At 42.8% G+C, this 27,231-nt stretch overlaps 1 protein-coding gene across 1 annotated transcript; it reads left to right on the top strand.

Moving 5' to 3' along the window:
* The first annotated feature begins 15,519 nt into the window (after positions 1-15,519).
* Positions 15,520-17,108, top strand: TMSB4X (thymosin beta 4 X-linked). The gene is made up of 3 exons (XM_080613392.1): positions 15,520-15,643; positions 16,209-16,322; positions 16,634-17,108. The coding sequence occupies exons 2-3, from the start codon at positions 16,223-16,225 to the stop codon at positions 16,666-16,668; spliced, it is 135 nt and encodes a 44-aa protein (XP_080469518.1). The 5' UTR covers positions 15,520-15,643; positions 16,209-16,222; the 3' UTR covers positions 16,669-17,108.
* The last annotated feature ends 10,123 nt before the right edge of the window (positions 17,109-27,231 follow it).

Below are 27,231 nucleotides of genomic sequence, written 5' to 3'. Positions count from 1 at the left end.
AAGGTCCCCCCTGAGCCTTCTCTTCTCCAGACTAGACAACCCCAGATCCCTCAGCTGTTCCTCATAGGACTTGTGATCCAGACCCTTTACCAGCTTCATCCCCCTTCTTTGTACACGCTCCAGCACCTCAATGTCTGTGCCATAGCAAGGGGCCAAAAGTTGTATTTATTTCAGAGCCATAGAAAATGAACACAAGATCCAACTCCACTTCTGTGAGTACTGCAGGTTTAGACTAGATTGGCCTCAGAGATGAGATGTGACAGAAAAGTTGGTTGTTTTTTTTTTTTTTAAAAAAAACAACACTTGAAAAATGGAACAGAGCTGGCACTGAAAGGCTGCAAGAAAAATCCTGTGGGGTAGCACAGGTCTCTCCTGGCTCTTAATGCAGAAAGGTCTGCTCTTCCTCTTCTTTTCATTCTAAAACGAGAATTATCTTTATAATTCTTCAATGGCAGAATTATCAGTATAGCCACTATCCCTCCTGAATGTCTGCAAATGACCAGGTATAATGCATTAAGAAGTATTTCTACTCAAGTATTGTTTCCATTAAGATACAACTTGAGGATCTTCATTTCACAAGCAAGGCTTCCATTAACATCATTGTGGCCTACATGGGAAGAGGATGTTCGGGGTAGGAAATCAGCATTAGTTCCATTGATTTATTTGTGCAACATGTACTCTTTTCCACTCTAATACTGCACAGACTGTGACCCAGGTTTACACCCTAAGTTTCATACTTCTTTATGACAGTCTAATAACTAAAACTATCAGATGATAACACGATCCTGCCTCCCTACCATATCCAGAGTCCTCAGTGAACCCAGTGTTTACCTGCAAGATGCAGGAACAGGCAAGAGTCTTAAGATCCCTGTATAACCTATTCTATGTAGGAGTTGCCTCACCCAATCAACAGACCCCAGGTCAAATTATCAGATCTGCTTAGTGGCTGCTTTAAAGGGAATTAAGTACCCAAATATCTCTGAGAATTTGATAATTAAGTGGCTACTAAAGATGGGATTCATGTCACCTAATATTAGCTATTTGAAAGGTAAGGAGCTACTGTGAGGTAGTCTTTTTATACTATTCTACAGTCAATGGGATGGCAAGGAGAGGAAACTCTGGGGAGTGATTCACTTCCCTTATCCTCAGTCTCTATTCTGAGATGGGATGAATCACCCAAACCTTTGCACTTATCACGAGAAAAGCCTGGCCTACAGCTGCAAATTGACTTTAGGTGGGATGACTCACACCCGCAGCAGTTAGGGAAATCAAGGAGCGTCCATTATTTCTTCAAGCAAGACTAAGATTTCCAAGCCACTCCTGTTTTTTTGACAAAGACTGTGTCCTCCAAGCTGCTAATGAAAGTCTGCCTCTTAAAACACCTCTCACCTCAGTCGAGAAATTGCTGATTCTTTCTTTTAGTGGACATATTTCATGTGGGTTTCCCATCCTGGCTGTATTTCCTCAGTTTTCTTATGAGAATATGCCACAGGAGTGGTCTCAGGGCCCCTAGTGGAGTCAGGATACTTCACGTCTTTTGCTTTCTCCTTATCCAAAGGAAGAAATTGGCTTGGCTTGAACCATTATTGGCAGTTATTTATCATAACATTATCTTCTGGGTATTTAATTCTTCTGAGGTTTGAGGCTGTCAAGTCTATAATCCAGCAGTTTTTTTGTATTCCACTATTCAAAAAGGGGTATGGTCTTTGAATTTTTCTGCTTTTCAGAGACCTCTCTCATCTTTTCCCCATTTCTTTGAAAAAACCCCTATGCCTAAGTTATTACTTTTAATAAATATCTTAATAAATATCTTAAGTCAAATTTCTTTGAATACAATCTTCCCTTAGCTTGAACTCCACTCCTATCTTCATCTGTCTAAGTTAATGTGATTAAATCCTTGGCGCAGTTTACCTTTTGGCACCCAAAGGCATAAGGTGTTTTCTTATTTAACTTAAAATTTCTTAAGAGGGGCTTAAGTCTTAGCCGCTCACATTTGCTCAGAAGTTTTTGTTTCATGAATGTGGGTACTTATTATGTGGCTCTGTCACACCCCATATCAAGGCAGACAGGCCTCACCAACTAAGTGAATGAGTGGCAGGGAATAAGACCAACAACCTCATGAGAAAATATCATAGGAGGTACAGCAATTATCTGAGAAATGGGAAATCCTGTCATTTCAAGCCAGGCCCCTTCTTGCCCCTTGCCCTAACGCTTGTTTGCGCAATTTTTCCACCCCACCATGGTGTGGGTGAGGGGTGTACATCAGGTTTAAGATGCTACTGGGAGTCTAGAGTAAAATTTTAACCCCACAGGGGCTGAATAAGTCCATCCACCATCCATTCCAAAGAGGCTGCCACATCTTTGGAAACCACAGTGCAAAGAGCACATGCTGCATCTCTGCTCTGAAAAAGGCCAGGGGACACAGTGAGTGGGGGACAGAGGTGCTTAGCATCCCCCTGAGCAACAGCAGAAGGGGTAGGGAAGGGACCACTGGTGGGAAATGTCTCAGGTCCCTCCATAGTCAAAACCAGGAAAAATTATTACAAGCAGATTGCATCTTCCCCTGTAGGCTTCCTGAGCTGCCCATCACAGGCAGTGACAGCACAAGCGTGGCAGTGACATCAAAGAAAACTTGGTTTTTAACCCTGCTCTCCAGACTGCATACTCAATACTCAGTGAAGCATTGCCTATGTTGGGCATCTGAATTACAGCAGGCTGGATTTCATTCATCTAATGCTGCTGATGTATTTGCAAAATCTCAGAGGAATACTGATATTAAGAAACCACAAGAGTACTTTAATACATAATTTGAAAAGTGGCAGATTTATATAAGTTATTAAAATACTGAAAGAAAAAATATCCCAAATTCCCATTTATACCAAGTTGTTTTACGGTGTCTCTTGAACTCTTGCACAAAAAAATGCTTGGGCCAAAAATTTGTGTCAGAAAATAATTAATCCATTCTCTGAGGGAGGCTGATCTGTCTCTCTGTATACGTCATTCTTTCTCCATTACCAGCACCTCCTTTAATTTCTTTCCTTTGTCCATTAGTTTAAAACATACAGTATCTTTCTTTCCCCAAGACAGTTTTGACTAGAAGTATCAAAAGTAGTGTCTGATCCCCCCATTTCAAGTGATATCAACCCCCCCTCAGCCCTCCTTATAGTCTGGTAGTAATAGGGACATGGCCATAAAATTGACCTATTCAGGCACCAAACTACAGGACAAAGGTGAATGCTAATGGAATACTAATTTAGATATTATCCATAGTATATCTTCACTTGTGTAAAAGAAATAGTGGATACTTTTAGAGTATGAAATTCAAGGTGACTTAGTATGGATGCTGGGTGTACATGGGCAATTACCCACATTAATAAGAATAAATGACCTCTTATGCTGGCTGACTTTTCATGTTATCTTTCTCCGATTTCAAAAGAGGCTTTGGATGTCAGAAAGAAGACTCACAGATTCAGTGGCTGAAATAAAAACAGCAGTCCCACATGTGACTTCTTTGTCTGTGTCTAGTTCCAGATTTAAAGGAAAAGGCTAATCAAACTGTTAAGCTCCAAAAAAAATATCAAAATGGTACCCCCTGCAAATACCCACTTACCCACTCTCTATTTCATGGTATTTCTTTTCTCCCTAATGGCATTTTGTTTGCTAGTCATTACCATTAAAAACATGATTTTAGGGCAGGTAAAAAGCAAATGCATGCAAAGAGGGAGGACTGGTTTCAACTGTTCCTCCACTTCAGTAGTGGAAGATAGGAGAGGTAAGGCGAGGTGAGGTGAGGCAAGAAGACATGGGGGTTTTGACAGTCTGCAGCAAGAAATACCACTTGCTGCCTTTTCCCATCTCATTCAGGATCTCTGCTCAGAAAAGGGAAACAATACACGGGAGCCTACGAACAATACAATAACAAGCAATAAATCTGAAAACTTCATCATGCCATTAAATGAATGACTCGTTTGCTCTCATCTCAGACAACTGCCTAAGCATTCAATAGTAGTATATCACTGACTACACAAGTCCTGGGTGACAATGCAGGTGTGACTGAAGAGTGGTCACCATGCTTCACTCCCTTAGAATCTTAGAATAGTTTGGGTTGGAAGGGACCTTCAAAGGTCATCTAGTCCAAGCATCCTGCAACAAGCAGTGACAACTTCAGCTAAATCAGGTTGCCCAGAACCACATCCAGCCTGCCTTGACTGTCCTCAATCTGCCCTCTTTTAGTTTAAAACCATTACACCTCATCCTATCACAACAGGCCGTGATAAAAAGGCTCTCTCCATCTTTCTTATAGGCCTATTTTAAGTACTGAAAGGCCGCGATAAGGTCTCCTCCTTCTCTGCCTAGAAAATACGACAACCATACCGAAAGAGAGGCAGTCTCAAAAGCCACGACACACGTTTGTCTGAAGGGAACCTGACTGGGGTGCACATGGTTGCTCTCAGAAGAGGATAAGAAAAAGCATCCTAGGGAAGATGTAATAAAGGAAATGAATGACACAGAGGGGAAAAAGAATAACTGGGGATATCAGTTTATCACTTGCCCTCATGCAACGAAAGTGAATCTCCCATGAGAGTGGCATGCCATGCATCTGCAGTTGGTAAAAAGATTTCTTATACACACAAAAATTCACTTCAGGAGTTTTTGTCACAAAGTATCAAGGAGAAAAGCTTAGTAAGACTCACAAAAAAAAGGTTATAAAGCAAATATAGTTATGTTCTTCTGTTCTCCTGAAGGAATATAAAACCTCATACTTCACTCCAAAGGACGCTGGGGTTCCCACATCAATAATAGATGTGGAAGCATTCATACAGCGGTCTTTGTATGAATCCTTGCAATTCTCCCACGTTGACCACTTACTGTACTCAGACCCAAATATTTACCTCCTACCTGTTTTTCTACTGTTTCTAATCCATGGCACTATTTTTGCCTCATTATCTGAGTTCAGAGTCTCCCACAGTTGTTTTTTAAATAGTTACTGATTCTCTTCTATCCTCTCCTCTACCAGCCCTCGTATTCCAAAGTGTTAGAAAGAAACATCTTTATATTTTTCAGAAGCAATACTAACACATCATAGAATATTTTTTGAGCATATGTTAAAACTCCAATTATAATTCAGCTAATGAACACATACAAACCTTCAATTAAATAAAACGTATGTAGTGCTGTCTACCCACCAACGTATTGGCCCAGGAGTCGACTGTAATGAGATTATGTGGATTCCTAGCAGATGTGCTACTTCAAAGCTTTTGGGATGGCTTACTGACTTGAATTATTACAAAGTAAATTGATAACAAGTGAGTGCCCTTCCTCTAACTGCAGGTTCTCCCCTGTAGAGTCCCTCATTCTCACCAAGAACAGGAAACTGAAAAGCCTCAGCATTTCCCTTTGACTGATTCCCATCACAATCCTTGCTCTCTCTCTCTCTCAATAGGTAGGGGGGAAAAAAAAAGAAAAAAAAGACAGGGTTTTGTCTTTGGCTTTGTTAGGGTTTATTTTTTAAAATGGACAAAACTAGCCTTCAAAATGTTTGTTTCACCTTCAAAATAAGTTATCTTATTTTCCAAGTATATCTAAACAGCAGCTGTCAGCAAAGAAAGCAAATCCAAAGAAAGTTATTTATGGAGCACATATAGTATAGATGGCATAGCAATTGTGAAGCAACTGTGCCCAGTAGTATGGCTGAAGAAAGACATTCTACCAAACACCAACAAAAGCTTTTATTTCTCATTGAAATGTTATATGGATTCATTCAGACAGCCACCAGAATATCCTTCTGCTGCTATAAATAGACTTGCACTCTTATGTTTCTGATAACTTCATATTACTCTGGCAGAGGATATATAATTTTCATTAATTTCAGAATATATATATTTCGTGAATATATATATCATGAATATATATAAAAAATAAAATATATATATTTCGTGAATATATATATTTGTGAATTTCAGAAAAAGGAGCATACTACCCAATTATTAACAGTATTCCCTTAATGCTCAGAGGCTTCCTCATGGCAGCGTGTTGCAGTTGGAAACACAGAACAAAGTATCTCTTGCCAGGACTCTGCCCAGGCATCAGCAGGAGTCTCTTCACGCCAGTGTAAAGTACTATTCACTCAACAAGAAAAACTCTCCGCATTTACAGAGTCCTAGTCCCTTACTGCCTTGAAGAATTTGAAGCAAATTTGAGATTTTTCAGCTTTGATGCCGATAGTATTAAACTGTATGTGAACACTAAGTTTACGCATGAACCCACTGTGTGGTCTATGTTTCAATTCAGTATCATCATTTAATGGGTGCAAATTTGTGGCAGGGTGGATGCTCCTGGGACGCAGATGGGAGAGCTGAGCAGGCCAGGGACTTCACCTCTGTCATGCAAATGGCAGCACTTACTATAACTCTCAGTGCGCAGGAGGGATGCAGTGCAGGATGATGAATCTTGTCAGGAAATCCATTTTGGCTGGGGAGCCTGAATTTTTCCTCTTAAATAATTTTGCCCATGTCAGTAATCCGTCCAAACAGGAACAATTTGCCATTGCTCTGCTGCTTTGTTTTCTTTTTAGTGGTGCATAAACTGGATATGCTACATTAACTGCCTGGGTAGGATATTTTATTGCAGGGTAAAAGATGTTATTCTGAATCAACTTCAGCCTAAGAAATACAAGTAAAACCATGAAGTCAATATAACTAGGGTATTACAATATTACATACACTATAGTGTTATAACATTATACTACATTATAAAGTGTAACCTTACATTATGCTGCATGTTTATGTTGTATACCATATATATATTGCAGGATATGTATATCTATGTTATATATTATACATTACAGATTATACACTATGTATATGTATAATATGTAGCATATAATATGTAAAGTACATGTAACATATGTATTATATCATATATTTTATATCATATATCTTATATGCTTATCCTAGTTTATGTATTATACATTATAAACTATGCTATAACATATAGCATGTAACATACCAATATAATATATAATATATAGTAGTCTATACTATATAATATATAATATGTAAAATATATAATGTATAGTTGTCATGGTTTAAGCCCAGGCCGTAAATCAGAACCACGCAGTCTACTTCCCCCCCCCCCCCTTTCTTCCCTCCGCTTCTGGAGGGACGGGGAGAAGAATCAAAAGAATGCAGCTCCCACGGGTTGAGATAAGAACAGTTTAATAACTAAGGTATAACACAAATCACTACTGCTACCACCAATAATAATGATAAAGGAAATAACAAGGAAGAGAATACAACCGCTCACCAACCGGTACCTCGCCCCCACCCCTCAGCGATCCAGCCCTTCCGGGTACTCTCAGTTCTACATCCTGGGCATGACGTGCTGTGGTATGGAATACCTCTTTGGCTAGTTTGGGTCAGGTGTCCTGTCTCTGCTTCCTCCCAGCTTCTCCTCCTCCCTGGCAGAGCATGAGACTCACAAAGTCCTTGGTCAGGGTAAACATTCTGACCAGCAACTGAAAACATCGGCTTTATCAGTATTATTCCCAGGCCGAAAGTCAAAACCACAGCACTGCACCAGCTACTAAGAAGGAGAAAAACTGACTGCCAAATAAACCAGTGTGGGAAGACTAACTGTAGCAGATGTGAGGTTTACTGGGAGAAAATCACCCCTTACCAAATTTGTGAGTGTTTCTAAATGAAGAGAGTAGCATCTCCACTCAGCGTGTATTGCAGAGGCAGGCATGAATGTTTTATCTAGTACATGGCTCCCTCCTACTGTCCTGTGCAGGAGTGCCTTCATTTTAGACCTGGAGTCTTGGAATATTTTGGCTATTATTACAAGTATTGCAGATGCATAGCATTAGAAGTGTGTGTCGATACAAACCGCAGCCCACTGGTGGCAGCAGTTCGTTACTAGTGGACAACTCTATTTGAACAGCATGGGGTCTGCACACCTATGTGATTTATGGGCAGACATAACCAACTTTCACATCTAGTTCAATCTACAGGGCTGCTTCTCTTTCTCATCCCATAATTCTGATATTAATAAGATGGCAGCTGTGAAATAAAATTACAAGCGCGGGACATTAACCAGAGGAAGATAAAGAGGCTACGCATTTAAGTACATATGTGCTGCCTTTGGGAAGTTTGATACCATCACCAGTTTCACATCCATTCTGTTTAAGGCACATTAAATAACTGCAATAAATGGAAGTTGGACTCAATCCCATCTGTATTAATATCAGTAGCAAAACACACATGGACACAAAAATTGGAGCTTACATGGTTTCGCACTTTCTCCTGTGTGATAGTTTGCATTCAGGTGCAAAGTAGCTGTACACCTCTGCCTGCAGTGACATCTTTTGGCAATAATCCCACTACGTCAATATGCATTAGTGTTACTGTTGTTGTTTTTCCTGTGCACGTGTGCAGTAACTTCCTACCAATCTTAAAACATGCCAGGGAATGCTTTTGTTTCTGCTAGACATAAACAAACTTGTACCTACTGACAATGAGTAACAGAGGTGACACTTGAGCGAGCAGATGCCACAGACCCTGCTACCACCAGAAACAATGAGTAACTCTGAGGGCTCCTCTTCCTATGAGGGAAAACTTACTTTGCTCCAACTGTCCCTACCACTATTTTTTACCGAGAGCAACACTGTGGGTGCATTTCTCTAAGCCTGATACTCTAAACACATAAAACACAAGCTTTATCAACCTTTCACCTCTAGCACTGGTCCATACCCTTTTGCATGCAATAACCTGAACACTTCCATAGGCAAACTGATGCTTTCCTGAGCCCCCTGCCCACCTAATGCCTTAATCACCCCGATAGTAATACTACTCAAGGTGAGACTGTTTGCAAAAGTGAGACACAGACATGCCTGGGAAAATCGAAAATGCCTACAAAGCACAGGGTCCTCTTCAACCCATGCATCCTGTGCATGTGACCTTGTTTCAGCAGATGTCCCCTCCCAGTCCCCACCTCTGTCTGCATTCAGATACTGTAACTGTCCTCCGTCTTGAAAGAAAAATGTGAGGGCAAAAGACTTGGAAGTTTCCGGTGCTGTTTGGGTGCCAGGACAACCTTTATTGTTACACACACTTGTAGGGCAATGAAGCCTCCACACTTCAACTGTGCCTTTCATCCTCAAGAAGGCAACCCCCATCCTGACACACACAGACTCCTAGTCCCTGCCACCACACACCAGAGGCAACTAATATCCATGGCTGTGGCAGTCACAAGAAGCACCTCTTTTCCCTTGGTCTTTACAAACTGGCAACAAACCACAAACTGGAAGAAAGCATCAGTCAGTAAAGTTTAAATGACTGGCTTTCTTTACCCCCACCACTCCATCACTCCTTACCCTTGTGAAAGCTTGAATATCAAGGAGGTGAGTCAGGTTTTGAGCAAACCCCCTAGCCCTTTCCACATCTGGTTGGGTGACAAGCTTAGTTTTGGGGGTTTTTTTTCTTTCTTTTTTTTTTTTTTTTTTTTCGCGTGGTTGGTTCTTTGGTTTTCTTTTCCCCTAAAAATAAATTGAATTAAGAAGGGAGTAGTGGAGAAAAATGAATAGATAGAATAGACAGATAACCCACACAGAAACTTTGAAAAATCTTGCCTGCCTACAATCTTACAAGAGACAAAAGATTGTTGCACTTGTATGGGCTTGAGGAGCCGCAAACACAAAGGAACTTGATAGCTAAATATGCTTAAGACGGTTTTAAAGTGAATGCCTCAGATAGGGCTAGCAGCACAAATGGTAAAATCCACCCAAGAAAATCAACACAAAGCAATAAACCTGGAGTGAGTTCTCAGTTGCCACTAGTTAAAAGCTAGCTCAAAGATGGCAATTTACAGAGCACATAGCAGAGGCGTGGTCTCAAGGGTAGTGCTATTTTCCAAGCTAAATAAATTAATTCTGCTGTATATTCATGCATACTGACTTATGCTACTCTTCTGCATTGTGTCAAGTTACATCATGTCAGCTTTGGAGGGAAGGATCTATCCCGTTGGAATGACATAATGTACCTAGTTAATGGCATCAGGTACATTTTGTTGCTTTGAAACTCGTCCATGAGTACAGTGTGCAATATGGGCATCCTGGGGATGTACTCTGATGGGAATTTCCCTGTGTCTGGGATCTCTCTTATGATCAAGTGGATTAGCAATCCCCAAAGGGACTGCCAAAGCCCATACAATAGCCTAGGCAGTTTGATGCTATTAGTCTTTGTTTCATTCTGCATGTTTACTTTGGTCATCCCTTTTTCAATGGAATTCCGATAAGAATAGTTGCCTTGTCTTTTGTACATATAAACTTGTTTGTATGTTGAATAGCGACCACACTATTTTGAATATGTATCTCGCTTTATCTTTGCATTGAAAGAAACTCATATCCAATGATGACGTAAAAATCCAGCCTCTCCATTTGCCTGAGATTTCTGTTTGTAATCTCTGCTGCCATATAATTATCAGTTTTACTTAGGAGAAGTCTAATATTGGAGGATCAAGAGGTTGCTGAGTTGCAGTAGGAGAAATGTTTCATCATGCATTTGTGATGCATTATGTTGATGTTGTCACTTACACACTTTCAAACTTAGTTTTTGCTCACATAAACAGAAGGTGATGACAAGGTGAGATTTGGCAGAGAGATGCCTTCTTCAGGCAGGACATGTGCATATGTATTCTTTTTGACTCTCTCAAGGTACTTTGCATATTAACCACTGTTTCAAGAGTTAACTTTTAAACATAATGTTTGCACATGTATTTGGCAGCAAGGATCTCCAGCCAAAACAGATAATTCAGGCACTTACAGTTCATTTTCCAGTTCGCTTTGTGAAATATCCCCTGCATGAAACACACAAGACAAATAACTAGAAGTTTGGTGGTTCCCTGCAAAGGTAAAGAAATCTTTTTTACAGTTGGAAACATACTTCTCTTGCTTCTTCTCCATTTATTAAAAATTTCAGAACATAATGACTATAAATTCCTATCATTCCTCAAAAGAAGGAAACTACAGCTGAAGGTCTTCTCATCTTGTTTGCTTTGTTACTGACTGTAAGCAGGCAGCCTTCCACTCAGAGCATCAAATAGCCTGGCTTTCAAACTGTTGCTTTGCCACAGCTTTTCGCATACATTGCAAAAAAAGGCTCAGCACTCTTTATTGTTTACAGGTATGGGGAAGGCAGGGAAAGCAGAGTCAGGCAGACTGCTGTGGGAAAGAAGCATCTGCTACTCGAGGGTATTTAGCTTCCTGTGCAGCAATCTGAGCTTTCCAACCTGGTTTCTCCTCTCCCACAAGCACTACATTCTAAGTCATGACCTGCTGCAAAGTTCCGTTTGTCAAGCACAGTTAAAAAGGAAATGCTGTTACTTGTAAAGCCAATTAGTGCCAGTATTTGTCCAGCTAAGACAGGCATTTTGCAATCCTCTTCTGAAATTAAGCAGAGGGGAAACGGGAAGGCTCTCTTCTTAAACCTGTTATTCCATTAATTAATTACCCTTTCTTTTCTTAATTGTCGATAGCATTCAGTGGAATGTGACACACCACAAATATTGTGCTCTGGCATTTCAATAACAGAACACCCAAACCCTGATGTCACCATCACACCCTTCTGCTGCTGGCAGGGAAGCAGTGCAGCAAGGAGCTACCCAAAGGGATTATCTCGTCAGGATCACTGCCAGCTCCTGTTTCCTCTAGCAGTATACAGAGTGAGAGAAAGCATTCTCTCTCACAGTCAAGCATGTGAAAAGAAGATTTCACATGTGAAACTGAGACCTGGAAAACAATCACTTGGCTTCTCTTCCTATAATTTATTTTCCATATGATGGAGAAATTTACATACAGAGTTTATTTTTATCTTGCTAGTCATCTGAAGTGCCTGGGATCCCATTATGAATAATAAGCTCAGATGGGAATTAGTCTTGGGTGTTTTATCACACAGACATTTAATGTTCCCTTAATTGTTTTGGGTTGTTGTTTTTGTTTTTTTGTTTTTTTTTTTTTTTTTTTATAATTAATGCATAGACTCTGTGGCAGAATTAGCATAAGGTTACAAGATTTTTGCTCCTGATCATGTTTCAAAACATTCATCAAACAGAGTTCAAGGAAAAGCCCACTGAAGTCAATTTGAGATACAGACATTTCCCCTGACATCTGTTAATACCTGATTAAGCCCTTGTTGCATGGCCTTGAGCAAGCCTTCTATTGCCACATTTTCACGAACGGGAGCAGTACATACTTACCTGGAAAAGGAGTGTTTGTGTTTTTTACAAGGCTTCAAACATGGACATACAAATGAGATGCAAGAACCATTGTTTACCATTTACTACCTTTCCTACTATGCTACTATGTGAATTTCCTAGAAGGCAAGAAAGAACTTGCAGCCTTACTCTAATTCAAACTCTCAAAGGTGTTAGCTGCAAAGAGGGGCCAATTTCCTTCTTGCAAATGGGATCAGCAATGTGCTGAAAAGCGCTCTTTAACATGCAAATGGCTGAGAGAGTGCATGTCTAGAGGTACTACACCACTAAATATTCGTTGACTGATTTTTTTAAAAATAATCATAATAAGAAACTGCTGACACAAACCCCATTAAAGCAATAAAATAGAAAAAAAAAAGAAAAAGAAAAAGAAGGAGCAGCTCATCAATATCCAAAATAAGAATTCCTAAGCTAGCTATCAACACACACCATGTGACCTAGGACATTTATTGAGGATGCCAGCTCTGCCCCATCCAAGTGTGCTTTGGAATTTGTTATAGAAACACAGAATGGTTTGTGTTGGAAGGGATCTTAAAGAACATTCAGTTCCGACCTCTCTGCCATGGGCAGGGACACCTTCCACTAGACCAGGTTGCTCAAAGCCCTGTCCAGCCCGTCCATGAACACTGCCAGGGATGGGGCAGCCACAGTTTCTCTGGGCAACCTGCTCCAGTGCCTCACCACCCTCACAATAAAGAACTTCTTCCCTATATCTAATCTAACCTGAACTCTCTAATTAGCCCCAGAGGTTACTTGACATGGAGCAGTCTTGTATGAACACGTACCTTTATTGCATTCTCCAAATAGCAACAAACAGAAACAAACATAAAAGGACAGGGAGATAAGCAATTTCTGTAACTATGCCACTAATACAAAACGCTATAAAGTGGATTTACTTTTACAGAAATTATCCTATGTCCTGCCACCAAAATGCAGCACCCTCATTTTGTCGCTCTATCCCAGAATGAACAGAAGCAAAAGAAGGCAGTACTGCTATTGATCAGACCCCAGTCCCACAAGCATTCACTGTTTTTTTAACTTCAGAAATGCATTTCTTGCACTGAGGTCAGGGGAATACTGACTTGCTCAGACATACAAGTGAGCAACTGCAGCAGCCACAGAGAACAATACTAAAGAATATTTGTATTAAATTTGTGCTCACTTAAAAGGCAAAAAATCTTTGTCAAAACTGAAAAGTTCAAGGCTTTAATGTCATTGGGGACACTGATGAACCGATCATCAGAGAAATTTCACAATTATTAGTCATGAGGTTCAATGTTTAAGAGCATCAGATCGGTACAAGGCCATAAACCCATTTTACAGAATTCCTCAAAAGCTAACAGAGTTGGCTGGCATCCAGCACAGAAGATCCCTTGCGAACGCTTCTAATGCCATTATGATGGAAATTTGTAAACATTCTGAAATTATGTTGTATATTCCTTGCCATTTCTTCCCTAAGTGATTCCTTTGGCCTTCAGTCTCACAGTCCCTAGCTCACAGTTATACTTTTTAGCTCATACCATCACTCTCAGTGATTAATACTCTGTTCATCTCCATTTTGGAGGTGCTTGTGGGCTAGAGGAGGAAACCAGACTTTGCACACCACACCTCTAAACATGAAGGGTCTCAGCTTTAGAAAGACCCTGGGCTGACTGGAAATCCTGGTTCACTACAACATGTATTACAGGGATTGCCATGGGGACGAGATTTTATCCCTTTGAAATTACATCTCTGGAAGTGCTGTGAAAAATGGCCAGTGAAGGGGGAGAGGACAGCCATGAAGCAGAGGAAGCAGCATCCCCAAGGATTTATTGAAATGTATTTACAGCTCTTCTTGCATGTATTGATACTGTTTGACTCAGGGCTTTTAATTCATCAGCAATCACCCTCGCAGCAGATACCCCGCCGGAGGGCAGGAAACAAGGGGCAATACACTGCACGGTTTCCTTACAGATGTCCCAGAAAGCAGCTGAAATTAATTCTCATGCTCCGGCTCCTGTCCACCTCACACCTTGGAAGCACGCGTGCCTCCGTTCTCTCCCAGAGCTGCTGCCAGACAAAGGCACAGAGATTTCCCCAACTCCTTCGCATTCAGCCACACGCACAGATACAGCCCCCCGCGTCTTTCACTTCGCTCACGTGAATAATTCAGCTTACTACCCAATACTATAAACGCACTCACAGGAGTCCCCCGTGCCATAGCCGCTTTTCTGGCCTCCCTACCTAACAGCAAATGCCCATCTAGACAAAATGTACTGCTTTTAGGGCCGACTGTTGTATGGTGCTGCCCACTCGAGCTCCCCGAAGGGCTGCTGGGGACATCTGGAGCCCGGCGATGCGGAGGTGCGGCCGATCTGGCGCTGCCCGGAACCCCCGGCCCCAGCAGCGGGCCTCCTTCCCCCGCCACAGTCAGCCAGGGCCGGGCGGGAGGTGCCTCGCCGGGGTGGACCCGCCGCTGGGGAGCGGGGCCGGGCGGTAGGCGGACGGAGGAGCCATTGTCTGGCTGTCTGCTGGGCCAGTACCAAGGCACGGCCCGGCCCGGGGCTAAGGGGAGTACAATGGTGGTGGTAGGGGGAGGTCCTCCTTTTCTCTGCAGGAGGGTTGCACGGATAGCAATGGGGTTTATCCTTTCCTTGCAGCGGGGCTGGAAGGACGGCAATGGGATTTTTTCCTTCCCTGCAGCAGGGCTGCAAAGGCAGCGAGGAAAGGGGAGGGAGAAGCCGGGGGTAGACGAGCAGGTCCCGGAGCTCTGAGGGGACGCAGGTTTCGTCTTTTCAGTCTAAATGCGGAAATCTGAGTAACAGCATCAGCGAGCAGATATCGCTCAGCCGGGAGAGAGGCACACTGAAGCAAAAACACCGCACTGCTCCCGCCGAGCACAGCCCTCCGCCGCCGCTGCGGAAGATGCCGGGAGCTGCCCCTGTCCCCTTGCCCTCTCACCGGCCCAGGGGCGGCGAGGATCGGGGAGCCAGGGTCAGTGCCAGGTCCCGTGCGGCCCCCCCCTCCCCGCCCCCGGGCTGCCCCGGGGGTGCTGCCGCGGGCCGGGGCCTGGACCACATCCGAAGGCTGGTCCGTGACCGCGGCGATTTTCGGCTTTACGGATATATGTGTCTGTGAGTGCATGTAGTGTGCGCTTTGGGGAACAGGGCTGGGGGCCTGGAGGGAGGGGAAGGAAGCAAGGCGGGGAGGAGGGGGTTGGAGAGAGAGAGAGAGAAAAAGGCGGAAAGCGGCAAAATGGTTAGCGGGTGACATCACCTCCATTTGCATAGGCGCGGGGATAAAACCGCCCCGCCAGCGAGTGCTCTTTATACCGGCGTGCGGAGCGGCGGCAGCAGCGAGTGGCGGGGCTGAGCATCACCGCGCGGCGACACCGGTGGGTCCCGCCGCCCCCCCTTCTCACCCTCCCCCTTCCCAACCCCCCCTTCCACCCCGATACCCCCCCCCCGGACCCCCAGCGCGGCCAGGACGGTGACCTGCCCGGTATCCCTGAAGGGGGGGACCGCGGGCAGAACAGGGCGTGGGGGCTATTGTTGGGGTGAAGGGGGGAGAAGAGCTATTGTCTGGGGCGGCAGGAGTAGTCGGTAGCCGGGTTTTTTTGCAGTCGCTGAGCTTTATTTTGCAATTAGTTGTGCCTTAAGGAGTTAAGCCCGCGGCCAGAGCCGGGCGCTGCCCCTCTATTGTACTCGGCAGCGCGCAAATACGGGGTGGTGCCGTCGGCGGCTGGCGGGCAGCTGCACCGCCTCCGATGGTGGATTAAATGAGCGCTCTTTAAAATTGCTACTATTATTTTTAAATATGCCGGGGAACGAGCGTGTCCTTTTCGGCATGCGTTGAGCTCTCGGCTCCCTGCCTTGGGCGCGGCACCGGGGGGACCGGGGAAGGGGGGCACCGGGGAGCCCTCGCCAGGGGTAACGGGCTGTTCCCCCGCGTGTACGCAGAGTCACCTGCCAGCATGTCCGACAAACCAGACATGGCCGAGATCGAGAAATTTGACAAGTCCAAATTGAAGAAGACAGAGACGCAAGAGAAAAACCCGCTGCCTTCAAAAGAAAGTGAGCGCGGGCAGGCTGCGGGGTAGGGCAGGGAGGGAGGAAGGGAAGCTGGGAGGCGGGAGGAGACAAAGGGGCGGCAGGCGGGGGGGCCGGGGTGCGGCGTGGAGGGAAGATACATGGCTGTTAATGTGCCAGACAGCGAAAGCCTGAACCCACCGCCTAGTAGCGCTTAATTTACAATTATTTCTGTCCTAATTTGATACATAGATACATAAAGATATTTTTACAAATGATAGGAATTGTCATGTGAATGCAGTTCGGGTTCTGGATCTTCATTTCCTTTTCCTTTTTCTTTTTTTCCTTTTTTTTAGCAATTGAACAGGAGAAGCAAGCCGGGGAATCGTAATGAAATCTGCCCTTCCAAATTATGCACTGTACATTCCACAAGCATTGCCTTCTTATTTTACTTCTTTTAGCTGTTTAACTTTGTAAGATGCAAAGAGGTTGGATAAAGTTTAAAATGACTGTACTGCCCCTTTCACATCAAAAGAATAGAGAGAACTACTGACACTGAATGAAGGCGCTGCCTTTCCCTCTGCCTGTCTGGCTTTGGTCCTGGTGGCATGAAAGAGCTTGCATGTTGATGAAAGAAGAACTTGGGTGGGACTACAGTAAACTAGAGTAACACACGAATAAATGCAAAGCTGTACCAAGGTCCTGCGAGCTGTAAAATGCAGTTAATCGAGTGCCATTTTTTTTTTTTTTTTTTTTTTTTTTTGTTCAAATGATTTTAATTATTGGAATGCACAATTTTTTTAATATGCAAATAAAATGTTTTAAAACCTGGATGGTATTTATGTCCTCTATTTGGAGAACTGTATCAAAGGATATGAAGCATAAGAGCCGGTACTGAGACACAGGATACTATAAAACCTTTGGAGATGACTCAGACCTCAATCACCAGTCTCATTTTTTTCAATACGTGCTCTCACCAGTAGATAAATTTTTTGATCCTCGAAGCTAGCTTTTAGACTATTTCCGTTAAACAGTGCATGCCTTATAATTTGTTACCATGTGAGTATATCACTTCAAATATTTATTCTCTAATGTTTCATATAGAGATGGATGAAGGCAAAAAATTGGGCTACGTTTGTTGCTTTGCCCCGCCCATAGCATAGTACTGTAGTAATAACAGTCCTGTGCTGTTGCAGATTCAACCTTGGTTGTATAAATCCATAATTGGTTTAATTAATAATTAAATCTCGTTCTGCTGATCTAGTATTTAAAGGAAGATGTTACTTGATTTTTAAGTCCAAGATTGAACATAAGCTTTTTAGTATCTTAAAGCTATTTTAGTGGTTGATGTCCCATGCAAATAAGTATCATTTTACTCTAATGTTATTCATGTTTTGAAAAGTTTTATAATCTCAACAGCTACTTGATACTAAGAATTGGCATCAAAGAGTAAAAAGCTATGGTTTCTTTACTAATTGAAAACTGGCCATTTGGGGCAAAAATGTCATGGTAATTCACAAAATGAAGATGATAATAAATCCTATATGCAAATAGTAACACTACACTGGTTTACGGAGGATATTCAGGCCTGGGACACGTTTTGGTTATTTTTCCTCAAATGACAGTGTGTAAAACCTGTGATCCAGGGAGATCAGTAGGAGCTGACGTTAGTATTTGTAGGTTTTGTCCATTACTCACTCCATTTTGAAGTAAATATTCTAGAAGAAAATGCTGTCAGCCTGTAGGAGGGTGGTGAGTATGTTTCTGCAGTGCCTTAGTTTTTATCTTCAGGGATTGAGCCTGTGTTCATTTCAGGCAGTTGCTATAAAGTAAAATTAGTCCCTCTGGGGAAGCCTGGGTTTTGCTGAGGCTGCTGACTTGGCGGGGTCACGTAGATTTGGGGTTTTGTCCTACCGCCTTTCCCTAGCAGCGTCTGACTGCTGCAACAAGCTCTGTCCTTGAGCTTACACTAGTGAGGGCAGTGGGGCTCCTCTGCTTGGAGGTTTGGTGGAGGTGCATGCTGCTGGAAGAGGGAGCCCTGGGGTACCACATGTTTGCGGGTACAGTCCCCAGCTCTCCAGCAGTGGAAAACTTGCAGAATCCAATGTTTGATGAGACCTTATGGTTCAGACCTGAGATGTTTTGGTGCAGTCCATGGGAAAATTTGGGAAGTCCTGGTGGCATAAGGACCTCCACAGTAATTTAAGCTGATGAGTTCTATTAAGCTGATGAAAACTATTTCTTGCACTTGTAAATGTTTCAAGCTTTCATTTTATTCCCCATATGTAATGGGAAAGACATAGGAAAATTTTAGCTGAGTTTCTGAAAAGTCAATTAAACAATCAACTCCCAGCTACTGATCTTAATCAGGTAACACAGGATGTAGCATGACTAAATTCAGAAGCGTACAGTCTGAACTGTACGTGCGCAAATGGGTAGAAGCGAGCGCTGGTTTACGGTGGATTCATCTATGGGAAGAAAATCAAAACAAGGTATTTCTGAGAGAGGCAAAGCATGAGATACACATAGCTCAGTGTAAGTCAATGAATGTGCATGCTGTAAGCCAGCGTGGTTCATCAAAACTGTAACAAAATATGAGGATTCTGACTAGAACTGCAAATCTGAAGTGATTGGAAGACCATGCTGGCCAAACAGGTACCACCGTCTGTGGTGCGCCTGGTGGTCTCAGGCACATGGTAGGAGATGGTGAGGCTTAGATCTGTTTTCAAGAGATACGGCAATAAGCTACTACTGCTACTGAGAGGAGCTCTGTTTCTGGCATTAAGGACTGAATAAAATACTAAATCATCTGGAAGGTAATCCTTCCCAGTTAAATTCAGGAGTTGCTGGAGCCTATCAGCTCCTACTTTGCTCCTTGTTTGGTTGGTTGTGTATATTCAGAGAAAATTGTGGCTGATCTTCACCATGCTTGGCATAGGCAATTTTGAGGTGGTCACATCTGACACCTACTTTACAGCAATGCAATTAATGGCGTGAAACATGAACGCTCAAATGGATCAGTTGTAATACTTGGGGCTGCCTCTGCTATTTGTTGGCTGTGGCTGATAAGCGAGACCAGTCTCTTCACCGTCAGTCTAGAAACTTTCAGCAGAGCAAAATGACTAGAAAAAAAGGAAAAAAAAAAAAAAAAAAAGCAACCCAAACCACAGCGCAAAACCTGGTTTTGAAAAAGGGTCGTCAGAAACAGGCACATATGGTTTTTGATCTCACACGCTGTGCAGCCACATTATCCCAGCCCTACGAGATGAAGGCTCTATGGTGATGTCTGGTGTGCTGCCTCCCCACCCCCCAGCAGAGAGGCAGCTCCACTGGGGCTACATGGCGAGTAGCTCTGCCCTCTACTACTGAACAAAATTCTTCCTTTCTCAGTATATAATAAAAGATTTTCTCTCTCTTTCATACACCTCCCCAGATATCGTTAACTATGTATACATTGGACAGAAAGCATATGTGAAACAATATCCAAAATAGATCTTTGTGGTATTAAAATTAATTACAGCAATGTGGAGACATTAATGCAAGCATTTTGGTCTTCTAGGCTATTTTTGTGCAATGCTGAATGTGTGATAAAACACCACTTCCCCTAGTAACCCTTTACTTCCCTAGAGACAGTGTAGAAATGAGCAGTTCCTATTGTGTATTGTAATCATATATGACTGCCACGTACAGCTGCTGCACAACACAGTTTTATTAATAGGGAACCGTGGGCTAATCTAAGCATAATATAAAATACAATGAGCAGATAATGCAGTGTTCAGTGCAATAATTCCATGGGGCTGATACTAAACGGGGGGTGAAGAAATAAAGAATGCAGCTCATGCTTATTCGTCGATATACAGTAAGATGACTGTGCAAAGCAACCTATGGCAGTCTTGGCAGAGCTGCCTTCCCTGAGATCATCTGATGTGCCAGCTTTGTGCATTTTCAATTCAACAGGCAAGGCAGCCAAATTGTAAATAGAATGGGCTATTTTGTTCATTTGGAGAAAGGCAATTCCAGACAACATTTATGCAGTATTTGTACACTGTCTGACAGATTAATTTCCTATTGTCCCTGTGAATTGATGATTTTTCTAAAAAGCTTTGCTCTTTACCATACACCTGTTTCAAAATTCTGTGACATATGACAAGAACGAGCCCCTTTTTCCCCTGTTGTCAGCTGAAGTTAATGACCTGAATTCCAGTATTGCTTTTACCAGGTTTTGAAAATGTCAGACCTCTCTCTGACTTCCTCTTCGTCCTGCTTTGGAAAAAAAAAAAAACAACCCTCAAACATAGTGGGTTCTGAGAAATGTTTAATTTTCCTCTGGGTTTATGAGCCTTCAGCATATTGGGAGCACAGCAAAGATAATTTTTTTCCTCTTGTTTCTGCAATCATGAGGACTACAACTTTCCTTTTTAACTGGTAATCAAAAGCTGGGGTTCTCAGGAGATTTTTCAGTCTCCTGGAGCTTGGGCTTTATGAAAACTGCCAGACATGATGAGATTCATACAATGTAATGAAAATTGGCCACGAGGAGATTCCCCAACCACTGCTCCCTAGCACTAAGAGAACACTGATGGCAAAGCAGAGTCAAATCTATAGCATCAGTTTCAGGCCCTGATATGCAAAGAATAGCAGAGGGAGACTGTAAAGGGTGAATGTCTCTCTTTTCTTTATTCAGAATTCCTATGTACTCTGATTTTTTGATGGCTCTGGATTTATATTTTACCTAACATAGATTTTTCTTTCACCAATATTTTGCAAATTAATCAGGGGATTTACTGTAATTTATATATATTTCTAGCATTTGAATAGTCCCCAAATGTTTCCAAAAGGTCCAATTAAAACACTGTCTTGAAAAAAAGAAGTTCATCATTCCACTGGCCAAAGGCTTCTTGGTGATGAAGAAACTTTTCCCCACTATTGTTATTTTAATAATTTTATCTTTAGCATGTGGTCGAGGACTTGAAATTTGGGCCTGGAAACAATCTCCTATGACTCTGCTGACATCACATATTCCATGAACAGACATTTGCAGTGCCTTTTGTTTGCATAATGTGGATTAATATTGAGGACACTTACAAATTGACTGGAGATGTGTTTGAAAATGGCAAAAAAAAAGCCAACAGCAAAAAAAAACCAAGCAAAAAAAAGAAAAAAAAAAGACAGAATGCATTTGCATGTTCTATAATATTTGCCATGAATAATTTAGTTATCCCTAGGATCTTCTAGTGATATGAAGCTGCAGCAGCAGCATTCAGGTATCTAAATTAAGACAGATGAACTAGCTGAAATCTACTTCTCTCTAGACAAAAAGGATGAAATTCAGGCTTTCAGTTGGTTCAAATATCACCTAATGTATTTTACAAATTTTCATAGATAGTAACTTTATGTTTTATTTGCTATAATGGTTCTTCCTTTCCGTCTGACATACAACTGTATATGATATGGTTTATATCACTCAGCTATAGCATTTTAAAATGTTTTGAAATGGAGAATATTTCTTCAAACCATCACTTGCAGCTTTTTTCTTTAAGGCCCTCTCCACAGCTAGATTCTGATGCAAGATAATTTTGGAGCTACATAATAATCTGAAAAATCACTGGTTGGATTAATTTTTCATGCATCTTGGTTCACCTCACCTGCTCTATGTCATCTGGCCTGTGTAAGAAAATTGAGCCAACAGAAGGATATTCTTCATCCTTCCCTCTAGACTGGGCACTGTTTGAAATACCACTGACCCACTGTGCAGGGGGAATAGTAGTCAGTATTAATATGTCACAAGGTCTGATGTGGTATGTTATTTTCTGAAGGATGGAAATTTCAGCTTTCTGGCAAAGAGCTCATAAGACTTGCTTACCACTCTGAAGGGTCATAATTTGGTGGGACAACACTACAGATGAAAACTTATTTTAGGTCAAGCTTAGAGGCTTTTGTGGTCCTCTCTGAGACTCTATATTTATAATGAAAATCAAGGTGTAAACCAAGTAGAAAAATAGAAACAATCTTTCTCTAAGTCATTTCAAGGATGACATGTTATTTCATCACTTACAATGGATCTGGTCATATAAAATTCAGAAAATAAAAATCAGACACTAGTTTAGACCCTGATGTCCAGTAAAGTTGGCCAAAGGTTCTGGTGTCCTCAACATAAGAAGGGCATGGAAATGTTGGAACAAGTCCAGAGGAGGGCCACGAGGATGATCAGGGGACTGGAGCACCTCCCGTATGGAGACAGGCTGAGAAAGTTGGGGCTGTTCAGCCTGGAGAAGAGAAGGCTGCATGGAGACCTCCTAGCAGCCTTCCAGTATCTGAAGGGGGCCTATAAGGATGCTGGGGAGGTGCTCTTCATTAGGGACTGTAGCGATAGGACAAGGGGTAATGGGATAAAACTTCAACAGGGGAAGTTCAGGTTAGATATAAGGAAGCTCTTTACTGTAAGGGTGGTGAGGCACTGGAATGGGCTGCCGAAGGAAGCTGTGAATGCTCCATCGCTGGCGGTGTTCAGGGCCAGGTTGGACAGAGCCTTGGGTGACATGGTTCAGTGTGAGGTGTCCCTGCCCATGGCAGGGGGGTTGGAACTAGATGATCTTAAGGTCCTTTCCAACCCTAACTATTCTATGATTCTATGATTCTATAAAGTAATACCTGCTTGGAATTTATCAATATTATTTTTTTAAGGTATTACAGTAGTGTCTTGGTGCCTGACATAAAACTAGGGATATGAAGATGCGTGTAGTGAAAAAATCTGTTCCTGCAGGAACAGAGCTGACTCCTGGGCATAGGTCTGGAAAAAACAATTGTCTGAATGGGGACTGCCTACAGCAAGCATGGCTGAGTTGTATCTGAAGTATACCCAAGGCTGCAACAGACTATGGTTTGCCTTCAAAATGTGACCTCCTGTTCCCCCTTCTCACCAGATGACTGACGCTGCCAGACTTCCTATATGCAGCTGTGCCTTTGCATGTATGCGATGCCCCAGTGATTCAGCATATCCTCACCATTTGGTTTATTACTAAAACTTATGTTTGGTTTCTAGGGTTGACATAGGCAGCTGAGCCCTCACTGAAGAAAAGAAAGACCAGAGAGGAGTACCGAGAGAGAATTGCCCTAGAAAAGTTAATTCTTTGCAGTCTTTTTCTTAATGTGTGAGAGCAACCAGTGGCGAGGAAAAGGAGGTCGTTTCACAGTCACATCCCCAGCCAGAAAAGTGGATGTGGCCCTGAACATCTAAGTTGTCAAAGTGGAAGCATCTACGTTGCCAAGTGGAAGCCATCTTCAGCGTGCTGAGCACCCTTCAGTGGGTTTATGTGCACCATTTTGGGTTCTCGTGAGGAGGTCACCCACTGTGTCACCCAGTGGTGTGCACCACTGGCAGTGTCACCGGGTGGGCTCCCAGGGGCAGCCCCAGGACAGTCCCCAGGGCAGCTGAGCATCTTTTACTTTAACTTTTCCACTCAGGTCTCCCACCACCTTAGTTATGAAGTTTCAGCCACAGAGGTAAGCAATGTAAAATGCTTAAACCCTACCAGTACTATGCAGGAATAGAGACTAGCCAGAACCTTACCAGTCCAGGCTCAGTGACGGCTTTAGGGCTGCTTTGCACCCCAGGAATGGGGCAAACCAGCTCATGTGTAAATTCATTACTTAAAGAACCTAATTACAAGATTAAGGACACTTCACAGAACGTGAAGGCTTTTCTTGCTAGGGAGCCTGATGCCTAGGTCTTCATAAAATCTTGTCCTTAGATTAGGTCAAAGGCTAGAAGGTCCTGTGAAGAGTTATCACAGCGGGCATATTAAAATTACTTCCATGAGAAAGCTATGAGCTTTATACAAACATTACCATTCCCTAGCAGTAACAAACAAAGCATTACAAGAAATGAAGTGTGTTGATGAAGGCATCCATTATTTTGGTCCCACCATATTGTTTCAGCATGAATTAGGAATAAGAAGTCTGCTAGCGGCTGAGCTATACTCTACCACTCTGACATGTTAGGAGAGGATAGATGGATCCCAGACAGTCTTGTCTCCATAGCTTGCGACTACAAAAGCAGATGATGCTTGCTTGGATCGTGCAGAGAACATCACTTCCAGGAAGAGCTTCACGTTTCTCTCATCTCATTTTTTTTTCTGGGCAACTTTAATTGCCACTCTGAGATACACACAGAAATCTGCTGTCTGCTTTGCTCTTGATACTTGGCTTGCCAGCATTAAGTGGAGGGGGGAAGGGGAAGCTCTGAAAATGAGTGAAGCTATAATAAGTGAAACCACTTCTCAGCATGAAGAGTTAGTGCAATGCCCCCAGGAATACAGGTGCAAAACCTTTCTGGGAGAGATGCACCATTTTATAGGGGCCCATAAGCTGTACATACCCACGTACTGATGCTTCCCTGGTGCTCTGCTTGTTAAAGTCATCTTTGCTGTGTGTAGGAGGTGTGGGTTACACTGAGAAATGCCAGAGTAGCTCTCAAAGTCCCTGCTGCATTTTAAAGGTTAAAACTAGGAACAGTCTGGCATTCTCTGAAAGGTCTTTAAATGAAACAGAGCTGTTTAATCACATGCACTGAGCATGAGCACCGTTCTCTTCTATATCCTTTTCATCTGGACCTTGTGAACTGATAGGCACAGAGTTTGTTTTCAGCACAGCCTGTGATAGATAGCTGTGGCTATCTGTCTACAGTTTGTGCTCTCTGAAAAACAAAACCAAAACAGCACACAATGTTTTGAAACTGGAAATGGTTTGACAGAGTTTTCATTTTGGTAGCCTGGAAGACTCCTAAATGCATATTTAGGGATTATGCTAACGGAGCAGCTGGATGCTCACAGCTTTCTGTGAAATTTCCCTCTTTGCTGAAGTAAACACCTTATGAAACGCCAAGGTGCTGAGCTGGTGTGGTTTCAGTGAGTTTTCTAGATGTTTAGGTCACTTGCACATCAGGCAATTTTTTATTTGAGCGCTTAATTAAGGATAATAGTGTAGTTTTAGTCCCTTGCAACTCCCCCCAGTTTATATTAGCTTTCATGGGGCCTCTTAGGACTGTTGTAACAAGAACTTCTCAGAAGGAATGGGAGTATCCGCCCTCTTTGCAGGACATATGAAGTGCAATTGCATATCTCAAGGTTTTCTCTTCTCACTATCCTTTCACTTACATATACTTATTTTTCACTGATTCCTGCTTCCTTCCCTAAATTTGTTCACCTCCCTCTGGGTTAGCACCCCAATAATACCACTATTGAGTGCCCAGGAATCGTGGTCTTTCTTTTCAGTCATTGCTTGTTATACCCAAATTGTGGGTGTACCACCCCTGCCAGCAACTACTCCCTACTTCAGATTGTCTGACTCCATTTTACAGTCTAAGAGTCTGCCAGATTGCTTGGTGTCTCCAGATCACTCATTCTCAGCAGTAGGCCGCTGCCAACTTTTTGACAGTGGGACTCCATCAAATATCTTCTGCCTGGGATGCCTGTGCCTTTAAAATACCATAAGTAAAAGCTTCACTCTTTCTTTTCCCTCTTTCTGGAATGACCAAAACCGGTCCCAGCAGCAGCACGTCAGCAAACTGGAAGGGTTAGGTGCTGTGTAAGCTGCCCATCAGGAAGAAAGTACTCTTACCTAACCTTTATGCAGTCCTCCCCCTTGTTCGTCTCAGCTTCACAACAATAAGTTTTAGGGTTTTTTAGCGAGCTTGTTTATTTCTAGTGCTAACTCTCTAGGCTCATCCTCTTTCAGGCTGCTAGCCAGCAGTGGGAAGGTTAAAAATGCAGTCAGTTACCAGTGGCAACATACTAGTGTTGTAAATCCTGCCCACACATCTTCAGATCTACTGACATTTGAAACATCTAGGCCTTTTCTGTTCGCTATACCAGTGTAATTATGCCTCAGTATATCTTTTTTTCATGCATGTCATCCTCCAGGAGTGCTCAGACAAGTATATATGAGGGATATATATGGAAGGAGAAAGAAAGGAGGAGGCTGCAGTTACAGAGAAAGAAGGGAAGCCATTGCAAATCATTCACTGGGGTTTAGAAAGAGCAATATCACATATAAATAGTTGCAATCTAATAGCAGATTATTGATCTCTTTAAATTATTTCAGTATGCCACCTGTGAGCTGCAGGTCAGGCTTTACAAGTAAAATCAGTTACATTTTATACCAGTTCCGTATGCCTATCTTGCACAGCAGGGATGTGGAGGTGCTGTGCATCTTTCTTGTCAGCAGTGCCATAAGCTAACAGAGTGTATGTAGTGGGGCTGGCATATATGCTAAGGTAAACACACGTGAAATCTCCATGCAGAGTCCAGTCCTTGCCACTTCCTATTAGAGTCAGCAGGGACAGGAGACAGCTTTATTGTTGGTCAGGATTTGGCTGGATGCAAAAGTGGCCTGAATTAATGTGAGACCCCTTAGTTTATAACACGCACAAGATGCAGTTTCCAAATGGAGTGTGCTTTTAAATGCCAAGAGAATAAGGCTTGCACTGGCTGATCTAGTTTTTTCTGCCCTGAGCACTGCCTTGCTCAGTGGACAAGACCACTGTTACTTCTGAAGGACTTTGTGGGAGTCAGCTCCAGTACAGGTGACAAAGTGGAACGAGAGGTAATGGGAAGGGTGACCATGACTTCAGCAGGATACATCCTGGGAAGCAGCAAGCTCCAGTTACAGTCTTGCCTTTGGCAACTCACTTCTGTGCAGCCCCACTAAGGAGAGCCGAGGAAAAGGACCATCCGCTCATTCCCAGCTCTGGCATGTCACTTACAGCAGCAGATCATTTGTGTTACTTGCTGGCTTGTGTTACTTGCTCTGGCCCAGAGACTGTAAGGAGGGAACTATCTGAAGCACTGGTTCTTCTGGGATGGAGCATCTCATCTATCATCCTTTACACAAAGCTATATCCAAAGGAGCATGCAGCATTAAAAGGCAGATAGGAAACCGGAGAATCATGATGTAC

Source organism: Psittacula echo (assembly GCF_963264785.1).
Source record: "Psittacula echo genome assembly, chromosome: 3".
NCBI classification, from domain to species: Eukaryota; Metazoa; Chordata; class Aves; order Psittaciformes; family Psittacidae; genus Psittacula; species Psittacula echo.
Note: the sequence above shows the minus strand (reverse complement) of the source record. Positions and strands in the feature narration are given on the sequence as shown.

What these genes read in the sequence shown, in the direction of transcription:
- TMSB4X (XM_080613392.1), top strand. Translation starts at nt 16,223, where the DNA reads ATGTCCGACAAACCAGACATGGCCGAGATCGAGAAATTTGACAAGTCC. An exon ending in CCCGCTGCCTTCAAAAGAAA is followed by an intron (nt 16,323 to 16,633) that starts GTGAGCGCGGGC and finishes CCTTTTTTTTAG; the next exon opens with CAATTGAACAGGAGAAGCAA.